The 25,554-nt window shown below is 42.3% G+C and overlaps 1 protein-coding gene across 1 annotated transcript in view; it reads right to left on the bottom strand.

Moving 5' to 3' along the window:
• CTCFL (CCCTC-binding factor like) overlaps positions 1-25,554 on the bottom strand; it is a 197,308-nt gene that overhangs the window by 136,078 nt on the left and 35,676 nt on the right. Inside the window, exon 3 of the mRNA XM_069201618.1 lies at positions 18,860-19,094. Coding sequence (XP_069057719.1) covers positions 18,860-19,094 — 235 coding nt within the window. The remainder of the gene's footprint in view (positions 1-18,859; positions 19,095-25,554) is intronic.

Raw genomic sequence — 25,554 nt, 5'->3', positions numbered from 1 at the left:
GTAGCTGTGGTCGAGAAGTCAAGGATCCCTCAGGGTGATACAGGTGAGTGAACACGACTCATAAATCAAAACGAAAACAGTACGAACAATAAATCAATATCCAGCCAAATACTTGCTTTTATGAGAAAAAGTAGTATTTTATTTCTAACGCTACACATGCAAAGAGATGAGACATTCATATACACTAATACAATCCCCCTCAATGTCCGTGCTCTACTGGTTGTCAGGCGAATCCCTGTTCCACCCTTCTTTGTGTAACCTATACAGGGTTATTCCCGATTCACTGGTGGCTGCATCAGAGAATGAAAACTATTAGGCTGTACTCAAGGGCCCCCTTTTGACTTTTCAAGATATCAGTCAAAAGTGTCTATGGTGCCGCAGTACCATTAGCAGTGAATCCCCTGGGATCCCAAGGCCCTAATTCAAGTCTAACCCACTCCTGCAGCATAGAAGTATTCGGCATTACAGCGGATAACCTCAGCACAGACACTTGCAAAATCCAATCATGCTCAGAGAGGTAAGGTTGCTGGTACACGCAGCCACAACAGGCAGACGCAGGCTCACTCTCCGGAGACATGCATTAGATCTCCCCAGCGATCGGACCAGCTAACAGCGATGCAGTAAGTCACGTTCTTCCCAGTGGGAGAATTCAGTCCTTTGGCTATCGACTGGAGTCCCACAAGGGCATGTCGTCCTCCTTCTGGTGCATGGGGTTCAGTCAGGGCAGATCCTTTGGTGAGGCCAGACCTGCCAGTTAGAGCCTCAATTAAGTCCCAAGCAACGCCCCTAACTCTTTTATGGTTTGGTCCCAGCAGTCCCCTTGGCATATAGGGTTTCATTGTACCTTCTGGAAGCAACGAAGACACCTCTGTTGCAAACACCCACACTACGGCGATCCCTCCTGGCCTATGGGGATGATGCTTAGGAGTTTATGAGTCCTGGCACGCTAGTCACACAACTTCTTTACCAATCACCGCAACAAGGTTGTGTGGGCTTGCCATCCTCTACACAGCACTCGATACTGGGCACGGTCTATAGCACCACTCTCCTGGCATATGGGGGTCGCAGAAAACAGTCTTGCACAGAGGCCTATGGCCAGAACGGTGCACAGCCGAATCCTCACACTTCGCACAGGGACCTCGCTTCCTGCAAAGCTCTCCTCTTCCTCACAGGGCACACTGGTCTTGGCATGCAGGCAGGCACTGGTACTCCAGGGCAGGTGGTCTTCGTTTCCCTGTGTGATGTCCCTGCACCCAGCAGGGAGAATCGCAGGGCTTGGCCCCCAGTCCTGGTCACAGGCATAAGTCTGGGAGAACTTCTGCTTCTCACATAGCTTATATGGCTGCTTTGCAGAGGACAATTTTGGGGGACTCAACCTCCCTTTCTTATTGTCCTTTTCCAGGCACCAAATGTGGTTTAGAGTCTAGGTCTTTGAAGTTTCACATTGGGGTTCTGCTTGTTTTGAAGTGGGCACTTCTCTTTTTCATTCTTCTTTGTGAAAGAGGTCTACCACAGCAGCCTCGACTCCGAAGCTGATTGTCCATAATACAATCCATGGCAGTGACCAGAGGTTACACCTGAATCTCAGCTACAGAAATATGTGCATCAAAAGATAAATAGGTTAATCTCAGACCCTCAGCCCTACTCTTTATGATTCTCTTATCAGCCCCATACCTCTTCCTGAGACGTGTCTGTGACACTTCCTTGTAATCAATCAGTGGCTCAAAAAGCAATCTTTAGAAATGAAAAGGAATTCTCTTCCTTTTCCCTCTACTGTGTCCTCACCCAACTCACAGGAATGCAGCAATGCACAAATGTGTCTGGGGGAAGTCCTCTCCTCCACATGTTACTGCTAGCACGCACACTCACTATGTGTGCTACACAACTGTTCACCATTCATGTATTGTACTTGATGCAAGGAAACACAACCCAGCACAAGCAATCCCTGTGCATGTACTGCACAGCACTACAGATCTCATGCGATGTATTCCTCTCAGGCATATACACACCCAGTACTTGTGCTAACCACACGTACTGCAGTTGTATGTGTGCCTGGGAAGGATACTCCATCCTTGTACTGTATCCTTCCCAGGCACACATACAACTAACGCAGGACACTACTCCTGTGCTACACAGCACTCCACATCGACCTGATGTAAGAGTTAATCACACAGCACTGGAACTTTTAAGAAGGTGAGTGAGCCTGTAGGCCTCACTCCAGCGACACGGAGTAAGAAGGACTTGTTCACTACCTCTGATCACTACACGGTATGCTGCCACCACAGAGCTTGTGCTGCTTAACTCCTGGAAAAGGCGGCAGCCTTTCACCACTGTGAGGGTAGCATGTTAGGTGCCTCTCCTGGCCCAACAAGATCACAAGGCCTATGTCATCGTGCACCCCCATGTTCTGTGTTCGCCTATGACAATAAATCAGCATTAGGGATCCAGACAACAGTACAGTTGGGCAGTAAGGTTAGAGCTACACGTCTCTTACCGTGCAGAGGAGTTTTCCGTCCTAACATCTCTTCTTCCATTTCCATGGAAAATATTAGAAGCTCATATAGTTTAGGCACTATGTCAGCACTTCAAGAAACGGGTTACTGTGACCCCTTCCAAGCTGGATTTCAACCAGTGCACTGGGCTAAATATGATGACTAGTGTTGGGACAGGGAAAAGTGACAGACATAGGTACTGGGTTCATTGAAACTTTCTGCAGCTTTTAACATGGTTGAGCATATTATACTGGTCAACAGTGTGGAGCAACTGGCCTGCAGGACCCTTCACTGAAGTGGATAAAGTAATTTTTATGAAGCTGCACACAGACAATACAACTCACCCTCTTAGGTCATACGCCACCTGTTCAGCTAACACATTTGGGGCCATATGTACAAACACATTTTCCCATAGACACAGAATGGGCAAAACTGCTTGCTACATCTGGCCCTTGGCCCCTGATAAAGGAATTAGGAAATAGAGATTGTAAACTTTACAATTATACAGATGATTTCCTACTCCTACTCCAACTGGATGGCACTGCTGCCTCTCAAAAGAATTTTCAGAACATCATGCCTTAGATCTAGGAAGTGGAGGGGCAGCAATTATCTAAAGCTTAAGGCAAATACAACTGAAATAGTTACATTGAATATTGCCTGCACGTTTTCAGAATGTCAATATTATGCTCAATTCCTATCACCGGCCTGTGGCCGGATGGTGTCCTACCACAAGCAACATATGCAAGAAGTGCTCTTATTGCTACCGTGTATGAAGAAGAAGCAGCATGGTCACTGGAATGCTGAAGTGACTTTTGAAAGAAATCTCTGTACAGTGGAGACAGGAGTAAGGAGCAGCTGAACAAACAAAATGTTCTTGAGCTAGAGAAAGCTGTAATTGAGAGGTTGAATCTCCATGAGTCTCGGCATATGGTCTCTTCTTTCCTAGTTTCAGTGGCCCAAGACACCATTTATGAAGCTGCATATCAGCGTAACTACTACAATTCAGGAAAGCCTTGAAGACCTGGCTTTTCCCCTAAATAAACAGCCCATTAGCCCATGTGCTTATACTTCTGTGGTGTGACACCATCTATAAGCTCCTAGCGCCAGGAACCAATTTTGGTGACAGTCACACTTTACAAATGTTATAAATAAATAAAGCTGGGGAGGGATGCCAGCTATATAACGTATGAAATGGCAATACAGTTGGTTCACTATAAAAGTAAGGCATGGGTTTCAAAATGCCTCAGCCAGGGGAGAAAATCATGTGGCTATCTAAGAGTTACTTTCCTCTCTTAGGATCTACATTCGTGAAGTGGAGCATCACAGTAGTTGAGAGGCAGAGCTCCATACACTAAAAGTGGCAGAAAAACTGTGAATGTGTGATTGGCAGGGAGTCCAAGCTCACCCATCCCACATGTAGTTTGGATTAATTTATGTGTACGTGTGCTACTGCTATTTTATTTGTGGGGCATGAAATGACAGCTCTCCATCTGAGCACCAGAAACGTAACACAGTAGGGCGTAGAACGATAATCTGCTTACTTTCAAGAAATCTTTACAAACACACCTGTTTTGTATTGTGAGGACCTGTTCTTGGAAGCAATAGAGTAGTAAAGAGCATTATGAATATTATAATAATGATGGAAATTATGATGTTAGTGTGTACACAGTGCCTTTAATGTTGCAGTGGTAGGAACCAGGCCTGAAGCAGAGAAGTGCAATATGGGCAAACTTTGATATCTAGCCAGAGTGGAATGAGCAGCAGAGCAAGTACAAAAAAGGCCTTGGATGCTTTGGTGTGTGTCTGTGTGTTTGTGAGTGTGTGTGTGTTTATGGGTGTGTGTGGGTGTGTGGTAACCCAACATTTACCACAATTAGAATGCCTGCATTTCACTCAATTGGAGATGGTGTTAGACCTCAATTTCATGAGGCAATGTGTCCCCACATTTAAGAGTTTTATTACAAATTTAGAATGAGTGATACAGAGGAAAAATCATGAAGGCTCTCAATGAAAAGGTTATACAGAAATGCAAAATCAAAAATTATTTTAAGTCCCAAATGGGCAGCAAACGTGGAAGAGTAACTGACAGCATCCCTAGTATAACAGGAAAGTCTTCTGGCTCACCCACAAAATCGAGAGTTGTATACATTATTTTTGCAGGTGAAATTGCAAGATGTGCATACTCACAGTGGTTTGTGCAAATGTAGAATTCCATCAGCAAATCAGGGCACACGAAAAATAAACGTTATATTGCCTGAACACCTAGGCACTATCCCACTACATAAATAATTCTATGTTAATGTCATCCGAAGATGCTAGAACAAAACTATACATTAACAATAACATATTATATGAATGAACAGGACACAGGCGAACCAATGGAATGACGTTGGTGGTGTTGCAGGTTTTGACAGAGCTGGGGAGAATTAATCGAGAGCAGAATGACGGTGGAAATAAACCAGTACAACTCAACTTGACTGAGTGCTGCTTAGTTTGCAAGGAGAGAAGTGGGAGTGGAATGGGAAGGAACATGAGGGACAGAGATGACTTCAATTTTAGAAAAGATGGTGTTTGTACTTAATTTGTAACCCGGTTAATGCTTAGCAAGAAACTGCACTTGTTTAAAAGAACAACAGTTTCATGTCAGTATATACAAGTGTACGTTGAGTGTGAAAATACAATATTATACATATTGTTAATGAGGCAAAAAATTATAAACCCACAAACATCTTCTGTCTATGTGCACAAGTGTATGTGTGACAGTGTGATGTCCACCCTTAGTATATTGGTGGCCACTGTATAATAGTGGTAGCTCTTGGCATACCGCAGGCATCTATGGCATGATGATGCCCACCGTTAGTACAATAATACCTGTGCAATGATTGTGATGAATCTCTGATTGTTTTGGCGTTCACAGCATGTGATGCCAAACCCTGGTACAATGCTGACACTCGGATACTGGTAGCAATTCTTAGAGTATTGTGGACATTCTTGGCATGATGTTGCACAACCTTGTTGTAATGATAGCTCTGGCACAATTGTTGCAAATCTTGAAATACTGTTTACATTCAAACATCATAGCACCCAACTCTGTTACAGTGATGCATAATGGTGGTAACTGTTGGCAGATTGTGAGCATCTATGGCATAATGATGCCCACATGTTATATTGCAATACACAGCATAATGGATGTAGCCAATTCCTGGTATAAGGATGGCCCTGGTAGAATAATGGTAATTTCTGGCATATTGTGGGAATCCATTGCAGTTAGTGGTCACCGTTTTACAATGATGGCCTTGGTTTAATACTGGCAATTTTTGGAGTACTGCAGTTATGATGGTGCCCACTCGAGGTATGATAAAGGTCAATCTTGGCATAAAGTGGTAATCAGGAGCATTATAGTGCTCGCCATTGGTATAATGCTGGGCTTAGCATTGTGGTGATAGTTCCTGCCATTCTGTAGGTATCAATGGCATGATAATGTTCTCCCTTGGTAAAAAGGTTCCCCTGGAACAACAATAGTAAATCTTGACATATTGTGTACATTAATTTCAGAATGATGCCCACCCTTGTTATAATGCTGGCATGAGTCTGCGTGTGCCCACCCTTGTTATAATGCTGGCATGAGTCTGCGTGTGCCCACCCTTGTTCTAATGCTGGCATGAGTCTGCGTGTGCCCACCCTTGTTATAATGCTGGCATGAGTCTGCGTGTGCCCACCCTTGTTATAATGCTGGCATGAGTCTGCGTGTGGTAATCCTGAGATATTCTGAGTATCTGACGGTGCCAAGCACTGACAGAATGCTGGTTGTGGCTCAATGACGCCAACTCCTAGCATTTTGCAGGCATTGTTGGTATGATGATACGCACCCCTAATATAAAGTTGGCCTCGGTATGCTGGTGGCATTACTGACATATTGTGGGAATCCAAGCCATTCTACAGACATTATTGGCACCACAGTCATCCCAAAATGGACTGATAATATTCTTAGTTTGAGATGACTCTGGTATTCATTCCGGTGCCTGCGGGTGGCGCAGGATGCAGCAGCTCGAGTGCTGCTGCAGGTCTCTCTGCTTCAATCGATCCGTGCCCACCTTCAGGGCCTCCACTGGCTTCTGGTGCCCAAGAGAGTGATTTTTAAGGTCGTGCTATTCATTTACAGGGTAGTGAAGAGGGAAGGTCCAAGGTATTTACAAACTCAAGTACAGCAATGTATCCATGATAGAAACTCAAGGTCCGCTGGGGCCATGCTGCTTCTCATACAGAGTTCGTAGTTTTATTCTTTTTGGCAGTCAAAGAGAGGAATCTCAAGCCACTTGGTGCGTGTTTTGTGCCATCATAGTCCATCTTAAAGAAAAAACAGAAAACATGACTTTTCAATCTTAAATAATTCTTCCCGCTGGACTTCAGAGTTTTTTAGGGCCTGGGCACCCTAGATCGGGTAGCTGTTTTTGTGCTCTATAAGAATCTATTCATTCAACTATTCATTATTCATTCATGATAGTTGTTAATCTCAGATATATTGTCCCTCGCACAATGGTCATAATTTTCAGAATACTTCAGGCATTCCTTGTATGATGGTACCCTTAGTTACCATACTAAGGGCGTATGATGCTGATGCTGGCCTAATGGTGGCAGTTCAAAGCATATTGTGGACAGTGACGGTGGTGCCAAACTTTGGTGTAATTCCTGGCTCTGCAATAGCTGAGGTGATTCTAGGAATATTCTGCGCAGTAATGCCATTAAGGTGGCAAACCCGGTTATACCAGCACTAGCACGGCAGTTGCACATTATGTCACCCTTGGCCAGAGGTGGTGGCACTTCAGCAGGCAAGACAGAAACAATTTGTGTGTGGCAGAAATATATGTGAGTATTTGACAATCTTATATGCTGATGTTCTGCATCAAACATTTATTAGTAATAATGAAAATCGGATATTCTAAGATAAAAATATTTTGTTTCCAATTAAAGGTTGTATTAAATAGCAAAATGGGTGTTTTATTTTTCTAAAAAAAAAAAAAAAAAGACAAGTTGCAGTTCGGTACAGGTATAACTAAATTTCTAAATATAATCTGTCAAATATTCTGCAATGTCATGTTCAGATCATTCTGCCTGAGAACATGTAAAATGTAAATATAACATCAAAGGGTTATCACATAAAGAGGATGGGAAGAAAATGTCGGTATGTATGTCAATGGAGTGCGGATACGCACCTCTGAGCAGCTGTGCTGATCCTTCACCGCCCTCCAGATATCCATACTGGTCTAGAATGTCGCTACAGAGCATGCGTGGAGGACAGTGGGAGATATCCCAGTAGAGTGTGAAGTCCCACTTTGTCGTGAAGCTTTTCATTCTTACAGTCTATCCACTGTCATGCATCATTCATTACATCCATGTGTACATTAACAATATCTGCCATAAAGTCTTTCCAGGCGTAATGAGATCGAGGGTCTGATTTAGAGTTTGGCTGAGGGAGTTACTCCGTCACAAATGTGTGCCATGTCTGCCATGTTACGATCCCATTATAGCCTATGAAAATCGTAGTAACTCATCCGCCTAACTCTAAATCGGGCCCTTAGTTCTGGCTCGGTTACCAATCTCAAAACCTATGCACTGCATTTTGCTGGGAAAAAGACAAGGTCGGGGCCTCCTGGTTGCACTTGATTCGGTTCCTGTGGTTTGTCTCTACCAAATAATATGACCAGTAATAAACAGTAGTATGAGGCACACCAGCTTTTCTTTCTCTCCATTAACTCTGATGTTCTTTTCTTTGTACTCAGAAACCTGCTGGGAGCTTTCTCCTGGGGGTGGAAGTCATTTGCATTGCTTCCAATTCTAGACCACCAGGCATTTCTTGGTGGCACCAAACAGGAAACATGTACAATGGGAGGACCTCCTTAACAGGACAGCCCTTTTAAGGTGCACTTACCAACCACCCTATGAGGGTTGGTCGACTGGTCAAACGTTTCCTGCGGTACAGCCAGGTGCAGCTCCATGCCTGAAACCTGACATGTGCCCTACTTCCTAATGAAGCGCAAAACAGCAAGTTTGGTGGTATGGGGGCCCCCACTGATTTACAAAGGGTTTCCGCTGTAACAGCCTCTAAAATGGTCCCAAAGAGGGTAATTTACAACTTGACGGGCAGGCCAACAGGTAAGTGGAGGCTATGCCACTCTAGCAAAGGCCTGTCTGTCCTAAAGTGAGATCCCCTCCTGCCTGGCAGGAGTGTTGCTGCTCTCCAAGAACCAACTAGAGTAGTGGTTGTTCTTGAGGGAGAAAAGCATGCCAAGCTGGTGCCACAATGTTTAGGTCACAATCTGCAAAAGTATTTGTTTTTCAAAAATTAACTCCAAAAGTGGAAATCTGTTTTTGAAAAAAATCAATGGCCCGACTAAACAGGGGCTGTTTTTTGCATATCCTGGATATTGTTTAAGTTTCTTGTCTGGGAAATGTTTGCCATGCTTCATTTAGTGGCCTGGCACAAGGAAATCTAGTGATAGTGGCCTTGCTCTAAAAGGCGCAATGCAGCCTTCACTGTGACCTGGCAGCTGTGTGGCATGTAGTTTTGCAGATCAGGTGCGCACAGTGCTGTTCCACCTGAGGTTCTGATGGTGCAAACTGTGCAATGTCCTCATCTCCAAATAGGACAGAGAATGTGGTGGGATGCATGTGCTGCCAGTTTATGGCATTGTTAGACTGGCCTTTTCTGCAGGGGTATCCCCAAGCTTTTTGCCTTCACTCCTCCATTTTCTTGCTGAATTTGTTCTTGTTGGCCTTAGGACTCTGTGCGCTTTATCACTGCTAACCAGTGCTAAAGTGCTTGTGCTCTCTAATCAAAACATGGTGTCACTGGTGTAAACCCAAATGGCATAGTTAATTTACCTTTGTGTCCCTAGTAAAGTGGCAGTACATGTATCCAGGGCCTGTAAACTAAATGCTACTAGTGGATCTGCAGCACTGATTGTGCCACCCACTTAAGTAGCACTTTATACATGTCCCAGGCATGCCACTGCAGAGTCTGTGTGTGCAGTTTAAATTGCCATTTTGATCTGGCAAAATCAATCTTTCGCCTGGGCCCAAACCTCCCTTTTTAATATACAATAAGTCGCCCATAGGGTAGTCCCTGGACAGCCGACAAGGCAGGATGCAATGTATTAAAAAAGGCACAAGTTTGCTGCTGACCAGAGGGCTGCTGGAGGTGGGACACATAGCAGGTACCACAGAGTCCAGCTTCCCATATGTCTTGAGGCACCAATGCCCACTCCCTTTCATACACCACCCAAGCGCTGATGAGCGCTATTCTATTCCTGCAGCGCAGGACACATGTTTGCTGCTGAACGAGGGACGCATAGCAGGGGAACACAGAGTCCAGCTTTCCTTGCGACTGGAGGCGCAGACGCCTGATCCCTCCCACACGCCTCCCAAGTGCTGATAAGCACTATTCCAATCCTGCAGTGCGGGACGCAAGTTTGTTGCTGTCCGGAGGGCTGCTAAAGGAGGGACCTATAGCGGGGAACCATAAAGTTCTGTTTTCCTTGTGCCTGGAGGCGCTGATGCCCACTCTCTCCCATACATCACCGAAGCAATGATAAGTGCTACTGCATTCCCACAGCCATGGACACGAGTTTTCTGCTGACCGGTGGACTGCTGAATGATGGACCCATAGCAGGGAAACACAGAGTCCAGCTTTCCTTGCGCCTGGAGGCACCGATGCCTGCTCCCTCTCACACGCAGCCCAAGCGCCGGTAAGCACCATTGCATTCCCGCAATAGCTGTCTGCGGTCTTCGAGGTCAGGCCGGACACCACCTCTTGGCACAAAGAGCAAAGCTGGTAAGAACGGCCCTCTTCGCTAATTGATATCTACATATATTGTGATTATACCTGCTTGTCCAAGACAAACAAATATGGATACGCGGAAATTACCACAAGGTTGTGTAGGGAAAGGTGTAAAGCCTGGGGAAACCACTAGTGCTAAAACAACTATCTTACCAATGTTATGGCTTAAACAATGAAATTGTCATCGCCGAAGAAAGATTTGTGGCAACAAATATTGATTTATGTAGTGCTATTGAGAAGTGGCAGATTACTTTACCAGATGCGGGGCCTAGCACCCAAAAGTCAACAAATACATCTAATTATGTTCAGCTACTCAGTGTCTCAAATCCTCCCCTTCAGAGATCTCAGCTTTCTCGTAGTACTGAGCTGATTTCCCCTCCAGCTGAAAAAAGCTGACTACCACTGGAACCTATGGCCGCTAGGCCTAAGAAGCCTAACTGAATAAGAGGAACCAGCGGAATGATTAGAACTGAGCTATCGTGCACCATCAATATGGGCAAAAAACTAGCTATGAGGTGACGGAATATTGCTGGAGTTAAAAACTAACTAGTGAATGTAGAATGGTCGATATGATAAAAACATCTTAACTTATATGCCTGCAAGAAACCTGTCAGGTAGGGGGTTTTCCTTTAGAAGGATATACCTCCATCATTACGTCAGCTATACCTTCAAATAATGGAAAGACAAAGGGAGGATTAGCTGTATTAATCTCCACTGTAGTCCCATTAGCCCAAAAGAAGTTCTATACCAGTTCACCTTACTTTCAGATTTTATATGTCCAGACTGACGAAAAATGTAATACTGTTTTAATAAATTTCCATAATAACATATTTGACAATATAAAAAGTACGGTATTTGTTGACATCGGAAGGCAGCTGGAATTTTTTGTGGGCAGCATGGAGGCTGACTGTTTCTACATTTGGGTACGGGATTTTAATATTAGTAACTGTAACGCCTTAGCTGAAAAGACATGTGGGTACATGGGTGAAACGGGAAATGATCTATCTCACTTTCCTTATGACTCTTATGGGAAGATTATAAATTAAATGATATTTAGATATAATTTAGAGCTGATGGAGCAAATCCATGATATAAAAAAGGCCCTGATTCAAATTTTCCAGAAAAATGGTCATAGTTCTACCATTTACCATATTTTGGTTCCGGAAAATGGGTTGGGACTGCTTGAATCTTTTGAAGCTGTCCCAAGCTCTTTTAGTGACCATTATTGGTAGTTTTTATTATTAAGACTGATACTGAGGACAGAGTGCAATATGCATCACACATTGAAACCCAGGGCAATAATGGCATAAGCCTCAAATGGACAGGCATAAATGAATCTGTTTTCCTAAAGAGAGAAGTAAAAGATGATTCTGCCAAATGTATTATCTGCACTAAACTGAATACTACCCCATGCTAAATTATAGCTGCCTTTTGCAAAATAACTGCTGTAATTGCTGGCAATTTAACAACCACCAGCAAGGCTACTGATAAAAAGAACACTGGCTGTTTGACCATCACTGTTCACATGTGAACCAGAACCACAAGAAAGCCTTACAGACCACATCCAGAAATAGGGAAGAGGTTAAAATTCTGAAATGTATTTATAAACAGGCTTCAGAAGTAGAATTACAAGAAAGGACTTGGGCCAACTTGAAACAGGTGGCTATAATGAGACACACTAAATTGTTTTGTAAAACAATTAACCTGCTCTCTCGTCAGTAGTGGACAGCACCTAGGGTTGAGGATCTTGTTCAACACGCAGATTGGCTAGGACATTATGGTAGGATTATTAACCCTAATGAGGATGCTGCTGAATCACCCACTGATGATATATATTTTGTAGGGCCTTCACTCTTAAAATCATTTAGTTTAGAAGAGGTAACCATTACCCTGAAAAAGTGTGCCAATGGGAAGTCACGTGGCCCTACTGGGCTATCCATTAATACTTCTAAATCATACATTTCTCTTTGGGCACCCATATTGATGCAAGTACACAATGGAGAAGCCACTGGTTATTTACCTGTTACTTGGACAGAGAGTATAATAGTACCATTCTTCAAAAAGAGGGACAAGGGAGATGCAAGGTACTAACTTCCAATATACATTCTGGACTCAATGGTTAAATTATTGGGCAGTGTTCTCTTGGAAGGCTGGAGTTGTGGGCTACTAATAACCAGGTGCTCACAGTTTTGCAGTATGGGTTCTGTAGGAATGTCAGTACAATGGATCAATGCATTAACTTACATCTTTTCATCAGCAAATATACTTTGCCAAATAGAGTCATATTCATCTATCTTTTGCAGATTTCAGTAGTGCATTTGACCTTGTAAACCATGCTAGTTGTTGGAAAAAATGGGCACCCCAACAGAGATTATTTAATTTCTTATCACAACTGTACGCCCGTTTGACTGCACAAGTACGAAAGTGAATGCACGCCACAACTTAGGGTTACAAGTCGGATCAAACAAAGCTGTGTTGTCGCACCTTTTTTGTTTTCGTTTTATATTGTGATTTGGGTGGATGACACATGCAAAAGGTGAATACTGATGCCCCAAAAGTAGGCAAGCGATCAATCCCTGTCCTCCTATACACAGACAATACAATGCTGATATCCAGAACCACTAAAGACCTGCAGGGCCTGATTGACAACTTCATCTCCTACAGGGAGGAAAAAGATCTGAAACTCAATCTCAAGAAAACCTTAACAAAGGTTTGTGGGAAAGGGAAAGTTAAAAAGAGAAGCCATTATATTAAAGGTGATGAGTTAGCTAAACACAAAATGTTACATACTTTGGCATACATTTCTCTAGTAGTGGACACTGGGGCTCCCAGATGAAAACTGGGAAGTTTAAATTTTTAAGATATTCAGAAGTCCTCTTTAGACTTGCTGCCAAAATTGGAAATAAGCCTATTAGAGAATTACTGATATTGTATAAAGGTAAATATTTAACTAGCATCAGCTATGGGGCCCCTTTGTGGGTATGGCAAATTGTTCATCCCTACAGTCATAGGAGAATCGTTTTTTTCTGTAGACTTTTGCCCATGCCCAGCTCAATTTCTACTTATATTGTACATAACGAATTGGCTGCCCTTCTTCTAGAAGATATCATGCAGATAAGTCTGATTACACGTTGGCACAGCACAAGGAGCAAAATAGACACCACGTTTACCAAAGAGATGTCTAAAATTCAAGCATTGACAGAAAATTACATGGCTGGAGTATGTGAATAGTCTCTTAAAAGAGGAGGATGTGAATATTAGTTTAGGAAATCCTGTTAGTGTTTTATGTTACAGCAAGAAAGAACTGAAAGCGGTCTTTACATGAAACAGAGAGGCCGAAAGGGAAAATAGAAAAAGGTCTAAGGTGACTGTGCATAGTTATTGTTCAGGTCATGTTCAACAAGAATTTAAAGCTATCTGTTTATCGTGCCAAATATGCAACATAGATTTTATCTGACACGATTCGAGATAGGTCCTTAGCAATTTATGGTAACTTTCCCTAAAATGGAAGCATGGGCTTCTAAGTTACCTAAATGCCCATGCAATGGTAAATCTTCCCAGTCGACACTGCCTTTATTCTTTTTTGCATAGTTTAATAGGGACATAAGAATACGAGTTTTACAACCGTTATTTATACCTGAAAAATGTATCCATTACGAGGATGCCTTCAATTTTATTTGCAAAATTAGTAATGTAGGCTTATGTTACGCAGTCTCTATTTTTATTTTTATTGCTATTAATAGAAATAAACCTTATCCACATTTAGAAGACTTAACATATGAGGTCGAATAATGAGGTGACTTTGACTGTACCCCGAATATATTTACCAGTGTTTTACTAATGAATGTTGATTTTTTTCTTTATCAAGAGATATATTGTCATTTTTGCACTATTGCATATGTCCTGTCTTTTTAATATTGTCTTTGAATTTTAAAGGATTTGTAGATTGTGAGTATTGCACATATTATTATTCGCCACTGTATTCAGATGTTTAAATTGTGAGAAAATCATGATATCATAAGGTGGGCTGGCCGGGGATGCCAGATTATGACTAATGCTAATAACCTCAAATTAGATGTTTTTCTATATACCATTGATCTGCATATATGTTTATAGTGATACTCCCCACATGGATCTTGACTCTTGATGTAGACTTGGTTCTGCTATTTTTAATGCTTTTAACATTTATGATTTATTGTGATAGTGAGTTGTATTTTACTGTATTTTATCTTGTGATTCTTTTATGGATTTCTTTTATCCAAATAACGATTTATATAATGATGATGATGTTTTGAAAAAGAAGAACATGTACGCTTACGTTCTACATGACCTCGTAGTGAACAACTCTTACATTCATTTTTCACTACTACAAGGCCTATCTCTCCCATAGTATAGCATTTGAGTTGCCTTATCCAATTTTATATGTTAAATTTCCAAATAGAAAGAGATCACCAGTTCCTGTTTGAATTCTCTGGAATCACATTTTAAAATAGTAAGTTATGGTGAAGTCAGATTATTAACTGTGGTCCTGAAAATTCACTTTTAGAACGCTGGCATTTTCTCGCCTTAGCCATTTGGTGTCTGCAGCCTGTCTCTGGGTCCCATGTCCAGGTTTAGCTGACAGTTAGACTTTGTGAATTCCTCAAGACAATCACACATTAGAAGGACTAGGTATGCCTGCCATGGCCATCTACCTGCAGGATGGGGTAGTGGGTGGAGCAGAGCACAGACCTACTTACAACTCATTAGCCTGTGCTCTGACTTAATACAAAGGGCCTAATGACCCTGCACTGTAACTTCAGAAATCTTGGAGCCAGGCCTGTGCCCAGCTCAACGTCTACTGGAAATCCCAAGCTATTTTAACCACTCTCTAGAAGCTTCTCCCACCTTCCAGAACCAGGACACCAGGCTATAAAAGTAGTACCTCAGAAACCAACTCTTCAGTACACTTCTGGAAATGTGGCAGGAAGAAAGACTGCTGTATGGCTACAAGGACTGCCACTCTGCTGGACGGCTGCTCTAAAGGAACTGCTGCTTTGCTGTGCTGACCTGCTGCCCTCTTGCCTGGGGAAGAAGAACTAGACCTCAACTTCATCTTGAAACCAGGAACCCAGTGTGACTCCAAGGGCTAATCTACTGGCCTCCTGGTTTGTGCATCTGAGAAATAAAAGGCTTCCCAAACAGCTTCTGGATCCAGCTACAGTGGATTCCTGACCCCCAAGTGTGCCTCTCAAGTTCTGGACATTGGTGTGGTTAACGGGGTGTTAAATCAAGCTTTTGGGCTCTTGGTGACAACCAGCAGGCCCTTTCACACCAAGACCGGCTGCTTGGACTGAAAATCAGAGTGATCCACCACCAGCCTGTCTCTTCGCACAGCTGCATTTACAGCCCACGAGGACCACTAATGCGATACTCCAGCCTGCCTGTTTACAGAGCCTAGCCTGCTCTTCAAACCATGCCGACAGGCACCTACGATGCTTTCCTTGCTCCCTGCGACCCTCTCCAATGCAAACAGGACTCTTGGCACCAAACTTGAGAAGATAAACCTTCAGTAGGACTAATCTGGGATGGAATCTAACCTGTGCTCCATCGCGCTTGGACTGAACTTTTGACTTTGACCTGGTCCAGCATGACCAGATAGGTACGGTTCGAGCTTTCTATATTTAGGCACTATTTTACACTTTATCCTTTAAGAATCCATAACTCCAATTCTTTGTCCTTTTGGTCTTATTTTATTAATCACATTCAGTTCCATTGTTTTGTTCTAACCTGGTGTGGGAGCTTTTTGTGTGGTCTTTCACTGTTTTACTGTAGGAAGTGTTGCACAAATACTTTAGACAATGCCTCTAAGTTAAACCTGACTGCTCAGGGCAAGCTACCAGGGGGATAAGCACAGGTTAATTTGAGGTTTCCTTGTACCTTACCCTGACAAGAATTGTGGCTGCTGCATGACCAGGACTAAAGATCCCAGTCAACCAATAACTCCATGTCTCACAGGCACCATGAACTGACCAGTATTTTTTTGTTTCTTACAGACAAGCCCTATGTGGGGGGTTCAATAATAAAATATAATAGTGTCTGTCACTTTGGGAGTTTTCTCCCAAGATTTAGGGGACAGTACAAATTATTCCTGTGTCATTCCTGGCAGGTGTGCGCAGATAAAAACAAAAGCAGGCTCCCCAACAGAGTAGACCTTTAACACCACAGAGCTGGTGGTTGTGAGGCAGCTTGCCTGCCGTGAAGGCTTTCTGACTATAGAGTTGAGTGACCCTCGGCTATGGGAAACAAGACAGTTGTGCCACCACTAAAATGAAACCGCAGAAAGTAAGAGTTGGACACCTGCCAGTTTTTACAGGATGTCCCATTACTGATCACCAGTAAACATGACCCTAAACACTTCAACACAAGGTTAAACTTCATATCTTGATTCTTACCATGTCTTTTCTATTCTGCTGTTCACAGAAGGGGCTGTGCGCATTAGGCAATAGGAGCTGATGTCAAGCTTATAGGTATGAAATGACTGAGGGACTGATTTAAATTTTTAGATAGTGAAAGGGTTTCAACACGTTTTCAGAATCCAAACTGGTGATAGACTGAAAAGCAAATAAAAATACATAGCCAAGCACTTCCTCTATTAACAAAACATTTTTAGCTTGAAATATTAAGGTGAGGCTGATTTGGGGGATTTTCCTCAGAAAGAAAACAACTTATTTTCTTAAATTCAAAATACAGTGATTTTATTTCAATTATCTAAATTCAGACATTTGTGGACAGTTAATCTGTCAAGCAAAGAGTTAAAAAAAAGTGTTGGTCCTAAGACTGATGTTACTAGAAAACAGAAATTTAAGATTCAAATTAAAAACACTTCAGACATGTTGCCTTGAGTCAACAGACAGTGAAAGAAGTGTTAGAATTAAAAAACATGTAACTTAATCATGAGGAAGAAGTAAGATCCATTATTTTGCCATTATTATTCTCCTGATGTTCGATTTTCTGTTGGGTTGTGATGTGTTAGAAAACCCAACATTTAGGAAATGCTGGCCTATGCTTTCAGCATGTACGTACCAAAGGAGCAGTCAGATATAAGCAAAAGCAAGCCTTTATGATTAACACGAAGTCGCCTAATAGCGTCCTGCTTAATTATGTTTACTGTCCCAGGAGCCACTAACCCAGCGATTTCCCTACCAGCCATCGGGAAGCTGACTAAAAGCAGTACCACTAAAACAATCAACATGAATGGTTGACAAGGGAAAGAATCTAGCACATGGGTTTGTCATCACAACTTTTCAAGGGTGGTGGCCAGCAGCCCTTTAAAAGAGCCAGCCCACACACCAATACGGCAGTCACATGCAAGGCATGCTGCATAATACAAACTCAAATTACAACTCAAATTGAGATTAAAACAATCTTGATGTGCGATTACATTAATATGTCTGATTGTCATTAAGCATGGGGGTTTATACATTTGGAAAACAATCTCTAAATGTACTTATAATTGTTCCTCATGGAATAGGAATATAACTTGGGGTGGCATCATGTCAATTTATAGAACATGACGTACAATAAATTAATAACAGCTGTGCTTATTAGACAATATATATACTATTTGGCTACCCCTAGAGAAAGGGTTAATTACGTTTATGCACTCCAATATATTACAACTGCAAATGTTATTGAATGTAAAGGTGGCTACCAAGGGGCTTCTCAGGAGGCCCATGATATATATGTAAAGGAGCCTCCTATCGCTACATAAAATAATTGTATTTGCTTACTTATTGCAGGCACATTGTGAACGAGTCTATAATAATGACAAATTACCAGTCTTCTTAAATTATAACAAGGGAGCAGCGGTGTCACAATGGAATCTATCTGAGCGACAACAAAGAGAACAAACCTTCCCTCTGAGTTTGAAAAACTGATGCTCAAGTCTGTGTCTGAAGCATATCTGTGCTGCTTGCAGTACACAGACATCATTACACATCTGTGCAGCACAGTTCCTCTTAGATTCTATAAAAAGTCAGGCACTCACTTCTGCAACTGCCTTTTCTACAGCACTGGATATAAAATGATGAAGGACATTACAGTGCATAGCAAGTCCTGTACAGGTGTCTCAGTAAGCTTCATACCGCTATATGGTTATGGAAAATGTCTGTGTCCTGCAATCCTTTAATAATGTAAAGATAGGGTAAATTAGTTCACAGATAACAGGAATGGATTTACCAAGTGGAAGGCAACCCTTGAACATCCAGTGAGAGCGGGGATCTGTAGGACAGCCTTCTGGTCGTTGCAGATAACAACACTGTGATTTGCTCTACCAAAGATATTAATGGTGGGCTAACTAAAACAGCCACAAAGATATATCAAATATGCATTTAAATGGTCAATGTCACTGACTGATTGTCCCAGGTGAGCATTTAGAAAAGACAGAAGACTGGTTGACTCATAAGTGCTTAACACAGACCTAAACCATTTGCTTTAGCTGACTGTATAAGATGTTGTTCTGGTTAACCAAACATAATGATCTTGTTACCTTTTCCAGACGTTCCGTTTGCCAGATGACCATTGGGGTCCTCAGGTTTTTCAACAGTTTTTTCTGAAGACAATATTTCTTCTTGTGTTTTACTGGACATAAATATTGTCAGAGGCTCCTCTCCTTCCAATCGACTCATCCTTTTCGTTTTCTTAAATTGTGAAACGTCGTTAATGTTCTCCACAAAAACAACCTTCTGTGGGCCCTTGTCATCACCAGCTCCATTTTGGCACACCTAATAATTACAAAAAGCTAGTTAGGACAAACATGGTCCAAAACTTCCTCACACTTAGGGATAAAACAATGCAATTGATTTCCATGTTCTAAGCCTTGCCTCACATCATTCTGGAGTCGTCAAGGGATAGGGTGCTTTTTGGTATTCTGCCTGGGTTATTCTGGCCAGAAAGCTTGGCTGCTTAAATGGAACCCTGTGTATGATATGCTCTTTTCCGGCTTTTGTTGACAAGTTTTCTAGTGACTGTATATATGGCAATGTTAATCTTTAATGGTTAAGCAGTTTTGTACTTCAAATGATCAAAGCACCACATGAGACTCGAAGGCATTCAAATTATTATTATTATTATTATCACCAATATTAATAAGAATTGGGGCGTGCTTAATTAACAAGGCAACACATGCTTTCTAAGAGTGCTGCACAGAAGTTTCATAATCCTGAATTATCCTGTTTCATTCTCCAGACATGACTGCATTACTATACTCATACCATTACTCATAGCATTATTTTATACTTTTGGCATTAGTACAGAGCCATGGGGAATACTCTGAGAAACCAAAGGTGAAGAATAATGGTGTAACCTGGGGCTTCCCTGGTGGCAGATTCTTCATACTGGTGCTTGGTTGGCACGGCTGGTGGCTGTTCACAATAGCACGACTTGGGTGCACTAAGTGACCAGCTGCATGGTGCATTGAACAGTGAAATGCACGTCTGACTTCCGGTCCCCTGCACTTTCTGCCTGGAGTATGTGAGGCGCCATTGCCTGCAGAAACATAGAAGAGCCCGTTGATGTGGTACCTAAGGTGACTGAGTAGTGGAATGCCTCACTTTGGAAGTGGCCCAATGAAACACAAGCGGGAAGGGTCTTAGTAGTTGCTGGAGCAGTAAAACAATCTAGATAGTCGGGCATGAGAGAGACCGGACTTACTCAAAACTCGAACTGTAGCAGGAGCCATGTGGGTTGTGGACTGGGACCCTTCCCCCATCAGGTTGGTGACTGGTGCACCGCAGCTTGGGGAAGCTGAAGATCAGGGGCATACCTGTAGTTAATGTGGCAAAATCCCCTGGTGTTCCCGGACCCGAACACCATCTTCTAACCTCAAATCCCTGGTATGGTGTGTTCTTGGGCACTGAGTTCCGCTTTGGCAGTGAGAGGTACGCACAGTTGTGCAACTAGAAGTGACAGGATGGCGAATGGCCAGCCTTGGCATGCGACTGGACTGGTTTAAATTCTAAGCGGGATCATCTTCTAGACACTACCAACAAAGCAAAGCATTGTGAAAGAACACACCAGGATATACCCATACACCAGGCTTCTAAACACAAAGGGGGCTGCCAGCCGTTGTTGTCAAAGTTTCCTTCTCCACCCTGCTTGACATAGTCCGCATGACTCACTGGCAGACTTCACACAATGACAGAGAAGCACACATAGAGGAAGGATTAGGACTTAAAACAATCCTGCGAGTGATACCAACACTACTAGTGACTTAATTGTGGACTGTATTGGTGAAACACGGGAAGAGAGACAATGCCGTGAGTCAAAGATAGAGTATGGAGTATGATGGATATAAATGAGCATTATTGTGACCAAAATTGTTGTCTGGGAACTCGAAGGGAGCTGTAGGAGGCAAGTAGTGCCAGAACTGACCACTGCCTTGGATCTCACTTACACTCCTGCGATAAGCCATCTAACTAACATAAGGGTATTTGGTGAGCCAAGGTGCGAGTAGTGGCAAAGCTAGAAACCTGTGCCTGTTCTGAAGGCTGCAAGAATTGGACTGATGGATAGAAAGGGCTGAGGTACATTGGACAGTGTACTGCAGGTCCAGTTATGTTCTGTTCCTTAGTCCTGGCTTTGTGTGGAATGCCCATTACCTGATGACGTTCAGCAGAAGACTGTGAGAAGTTTACTTTGCTCCGCTGCATCCACTCATTGTCATACGAACTAAAAGACCATGACCAAGGACAAATCTGGTCTCTGCCCCATCCTATGGAAGCTGGATAAATTGCTTCCTCTTTTCGAGGGTTTCTCAATGTTGGCAGTGGATTAGGCTGGATTGCTGACCTCCTCAAAGCAGATGATGTTATAATGTATGTGCAGTGCTCTAAGTGAGGATTGGGGAGGTTGGGGTGTATGTAGCACTGCTGGGAAACGTCCTTAACCATGCATCCTTAACAATGAGGACGTTTCCTACGCAATCATAACCACGTATGCCAGAACAACACATGGCTTTTTCTGTGTCTTAACCACGCATGTGCTAAACTACGCATGTGCGTGGTTAAGGCACAGAAAAAGCCATGAGTTGTTCGGGAGAGGACGCAGAGGATGCAGTGAGGTCTATGGGTCTGGGACAGCGGTAGGGGGTGGATTAAGGGATTGGTGTGGGGGGGTCGGCTATTTTTTTTTTTTGAGGGGCGGGGATGGGGGTTTGGGTATTTATATTAGGGCTTAGGGTGGTGGGTCGGGCTTTTTTTTCTTTTTAGGGGTAGGAGTGGGGGGTTTGGGCATTTTTTTTAGGGCTTAGGGTGGGGCGGGGTATTTATTTTTAAAGGGGTGGGGGAAGGTTGAAGGAAGGGCGGGAGGAGGGAGGAGAGAAGAGGACATGGTGAAGTAAGTGGGGTTGGGGCAGGGTTGGTGGGTAGTTTTTAGCGGTGGGGTTGCATTTAGGGCTTACGGTGGATTGGGGGTGTTGGGGTACTTTAGTTTTTAGGCACAGGGGTGGGGGGGTCATAGTTTTTTTAAGGGTGGGCGGGGGGTCGGGGTAATTTAGGTTATATGGGTGGGGGTTGAGATAAGTTTTTTTTTTTTAAGGGCTCATGGCGGGTGGGGGTCGGGTACTTTAGTTTTTAGGGGCGGGGTGGGGGCAGGATCATTATTTTTTTTTAGGGCTCAGGAATGGTGGGGGTGTCAGGGTAGTTTTTGTTTTAGAGGAGGGGGTAGTTTTGGGAGGGGTCAAGGGTTGCATGAAAGAACCACACATGCTGTTTTGCATGCTGTTTCCACACATGCCTTTACTAGGCATTCTTTTACAACAAAATTCGTTGTAAAGGCATGCATGGTAAAGTCATGTGTGGAAACAACACGGTTGTGGTTCCGACCACGTTGTTAAGGGATGCGTTGTTCCTCCATGCATGGGTCCATCATACAATGAGCACTGCTGCACCAGGATCTAAGGAACACAGCTGTCACAGACACTGATTCAGACAGTCAAATATCTGATCTGGAGGCCATGTCAGAGAGCTCATGACAATGGCTGTCTGCCTTGCTGGCACCCTTAATAAATGGGTTGTGAGTAGAGAGGGGAGGTCCAGTTGTAATAAAACTACTGCAGATGTTCCTAAAGGGTGATTAGATCTCAAGCTAAGAGGTTTTTAGAAGCTTGCCAACACATATTGGTACCATCGAAGAATAATCTTAATTTGTAGAGGTGGCAAGTTCATCATGCACTACTGTAGTGTCCTCTCCCAGGTCCCTTTGAGGCCTCTGATTGCAAGACTCCTTGATTATAATGACAGACATACAGCGTTTAAGGCAATCCATATCCAGAGGCAAGTCCTTTGTGAGTTCCTTCATATTATGATCTTCATTGGTTACACACATCTGACTCGGCAGCAGAATACTTTCTAAGCGTTAAACAAAACCTCCAAACTTCTGATCCAGGTCAAATCAAAACTCATCTTCAATTCCAAGGTCAACGTCTTTGATGTCCCAGAGACAGCAGGGGAATGGGTCACTGGATGAACGTGACTGTCTTGCTTTCCAATTCTGAACATGCATCCAAATCTGTTGTGTGGGATTACGTATTTGTCGTATTAAGAAATATGAATTTTCTCTCCTCATTTCCCAAAGATGTTCAAATGATTTGTATATACCATGGCTAGAGAACGTATAAGTAAATGTTGTACCTTTGAACAGTTTCCCAATTTGCTTTGCTAAAGAGCAGTTTGCAAGTCAATACTATGGTCTGAGGTTTTTGAGTGGAATTGTCACTCTCCGCATACAATCTCCTTCCATGTATTTGTGATTCTCAGAACAAAAGCCCTAGAACAATGTTCATACTTAAACCCTTTTGGACAGTTATCAGTTTGGTTTTCCAATAAGTCTGAATTTAGTATTTTTTCCTTTCAGTGCGGGAGAAGAACAGGGAGGTGGACAGATTGTAGATCGCAATGGGATTTAGATACCTCAGGTTGTTTAGAACCATGACAGACACGCTCTACTGGCAAGAGAATTAGGCCGCAATTGAAAAGGAAGTGTAAGAAAGAGAAGACTTGCAACAATGGATTTTAGATACCTCAAGTTGTTTACAACCATGGCAGACACACACTATTGGTAAGAAAGAGAAATACTTAAAAATTAGGAGTTGTAAATAATAAGAAATGCAACAATAAACAATGATGGAGTAATCAGCTGGTGAGGGAAATCACAATTGACTTAATTCTGAATCACAATATGACAACGGAATTTAAATATTGCTACGTTCAGAAGCAATCCAATGTTGTTATTTCACTGTGAAAAAACAGAGCAAAAAAATGATGAACTACTTTTTCCAGAATTCAGTAGAATGGGACAATTTAGACATATGAAATACAATCTCCTATGTAACATAAGGTAAAGTGACTTAAATATTGTTGTGTTCTCCCAAATGACACCAGAAGAACCGCAATGTTAGGATTTCACAGTGCTAAATCATGCATTATGAGCTGCACATCCCAGAATCCACTAAAAATAATAGGCAAGTTAAAGCTCCAGAAAGTGTCCTCTCAATAACCTCCTAGATGGTGATGCTGAATATATACTGACACCATAAAACCTATATCCCAGAGTTAATTGAAAAACTTGGGCAAGGATAAGATCGTGAAATCGTCCTCTCACTGTACTGTAGGGAAATGTAGACTAAAGTATCATCATGAAAGTATTGGCATTGGGTTATCCAGTCACATGTAATCCATCACAGCACCAATGTTTTATTAGTGTTTGATTTGGAATTGTGAACTGAAGCAATTTCATAATATACTTGCCCCAGGAATCTACAGGACTCAAAGTGACTTAGGTATGTGACTGTCCCGGAGCTTTTTTATCAAAACAATGGCAAAAATGAATTACAATGCCCATGAACAAGACCGGCAGCCCAAAAGCATCAAGAAATAATTTTAACTAGGACCTAGTTTCTGTATAAAAAGTGTTTTTTACTTGCCTATATCTTTTACACCGCTTGACGAATCTTCACAAAACTTTCCAAAGAAATTTGTCAGTCCCATCAGCTGCTGCCTGGAAATTTTCTAGAGGGCTGCCGAGAAAAAGGGGGGATCCCAAAGCACATTTTCCCCAATAATTTTTCCATAGGGATTTTGAACAGTGATAGCACAAAACTACATGACGCAATTACACCAAATTTGGCAGGAATGTAGGTCCTGGTCCAGAAAGAGTGCTTCTTTGTTTTGGTGTAATTCCGTTGAGTTGTTTTAAAGGAATTAAAGAAAATACAAATTTGTATATCTAGGGAAGTGACAAATTTGCGACCCCTCCCGATCTCGTGCAGATATCTGATTGGCTGAGAACACTTCAACAACAAAAGTCGGTGAAGTGTTGTCAGCCATCTTGGGACTCAGCTGAAGCCCAGTCCCAAAAAAAAAAAAAGTTTAAAAAAAAGAAATGGGGCCAGGGTACGGACCCAGACCCCTTAGCTCTGGTGAGTGGGTCCCAAAGGGCTAAAAAGCTTTTTTTTTTATTTTACGAGCTGAGTCACGGTGGATCCACGGAACTGCTGTAAAAAAATGAAGCACGGTTGAAGGGAGATGATGGCAATCTGACTGTGTAAACTGAAGTCAGAGTTGTCTATATTTTAAATTAAATGAGCTCTGGGGATATTACCCAGGTGTCTTTCTGCAGGCCTACCAAAGCTAACAAGTTATCTTTTGATGACTAGGAATGTTGCTCGTACGATCTCCCAATTTGAATGGCAATAGTTGAACTACCAATAAAATTGTTCATTAAAAAACTAATAATAATAATGATGTTAATGAAGCGTTCATGTATTTATATGTCATAAGGGCAGTGAAAGATAATGTAATAACAATAATAATGAGAAGAGTTGGAAAGAGATGAAGATAAATATGGTGTTTTTATTATTGTTATTTGCAATATTACTAATATTAACATAACCTTAGACATGATCATTAGACTAATACCATTAATAATACTTTTTTTTTATTATACTTCCTAACGCAGCTTTGTAATTACTCAAAAGAACTAATTTATTCAAACTTGAGTGGGTGAAACACTGAGTGACTTTGCCGGAATTCAAATCTGCAATGAGGTTTGAACTCTGTATTTGTATCTGTCTAACATATCTTAATTTCTCAAACAAAAATATGTTTGTCAACAAGGATGCTAAGGAATTATCCCTGCCTATATTTCAGAAGATCCAACATATGAAGACGGTGCATGGCAAAAGTT

This window comes from Pleurodeles waltl, chromosome 7 (genome assembly GCF_031143425.1).
Source record: "Pleurodeles waltl isolate 20211129_DDA chromosome 7, aPleWal1.hap1.20221129, whole genome shotgun sequence".
Lineage (NCBI taxonomy): Eukaryota > Metazoa > Chordata > Amphibia > Caudata > Salamandridae > Pleurodeles > Pleurodeles waltl.
This window is presented reverse-complemented; position numbering and strand designations above follow the sequence as displayed.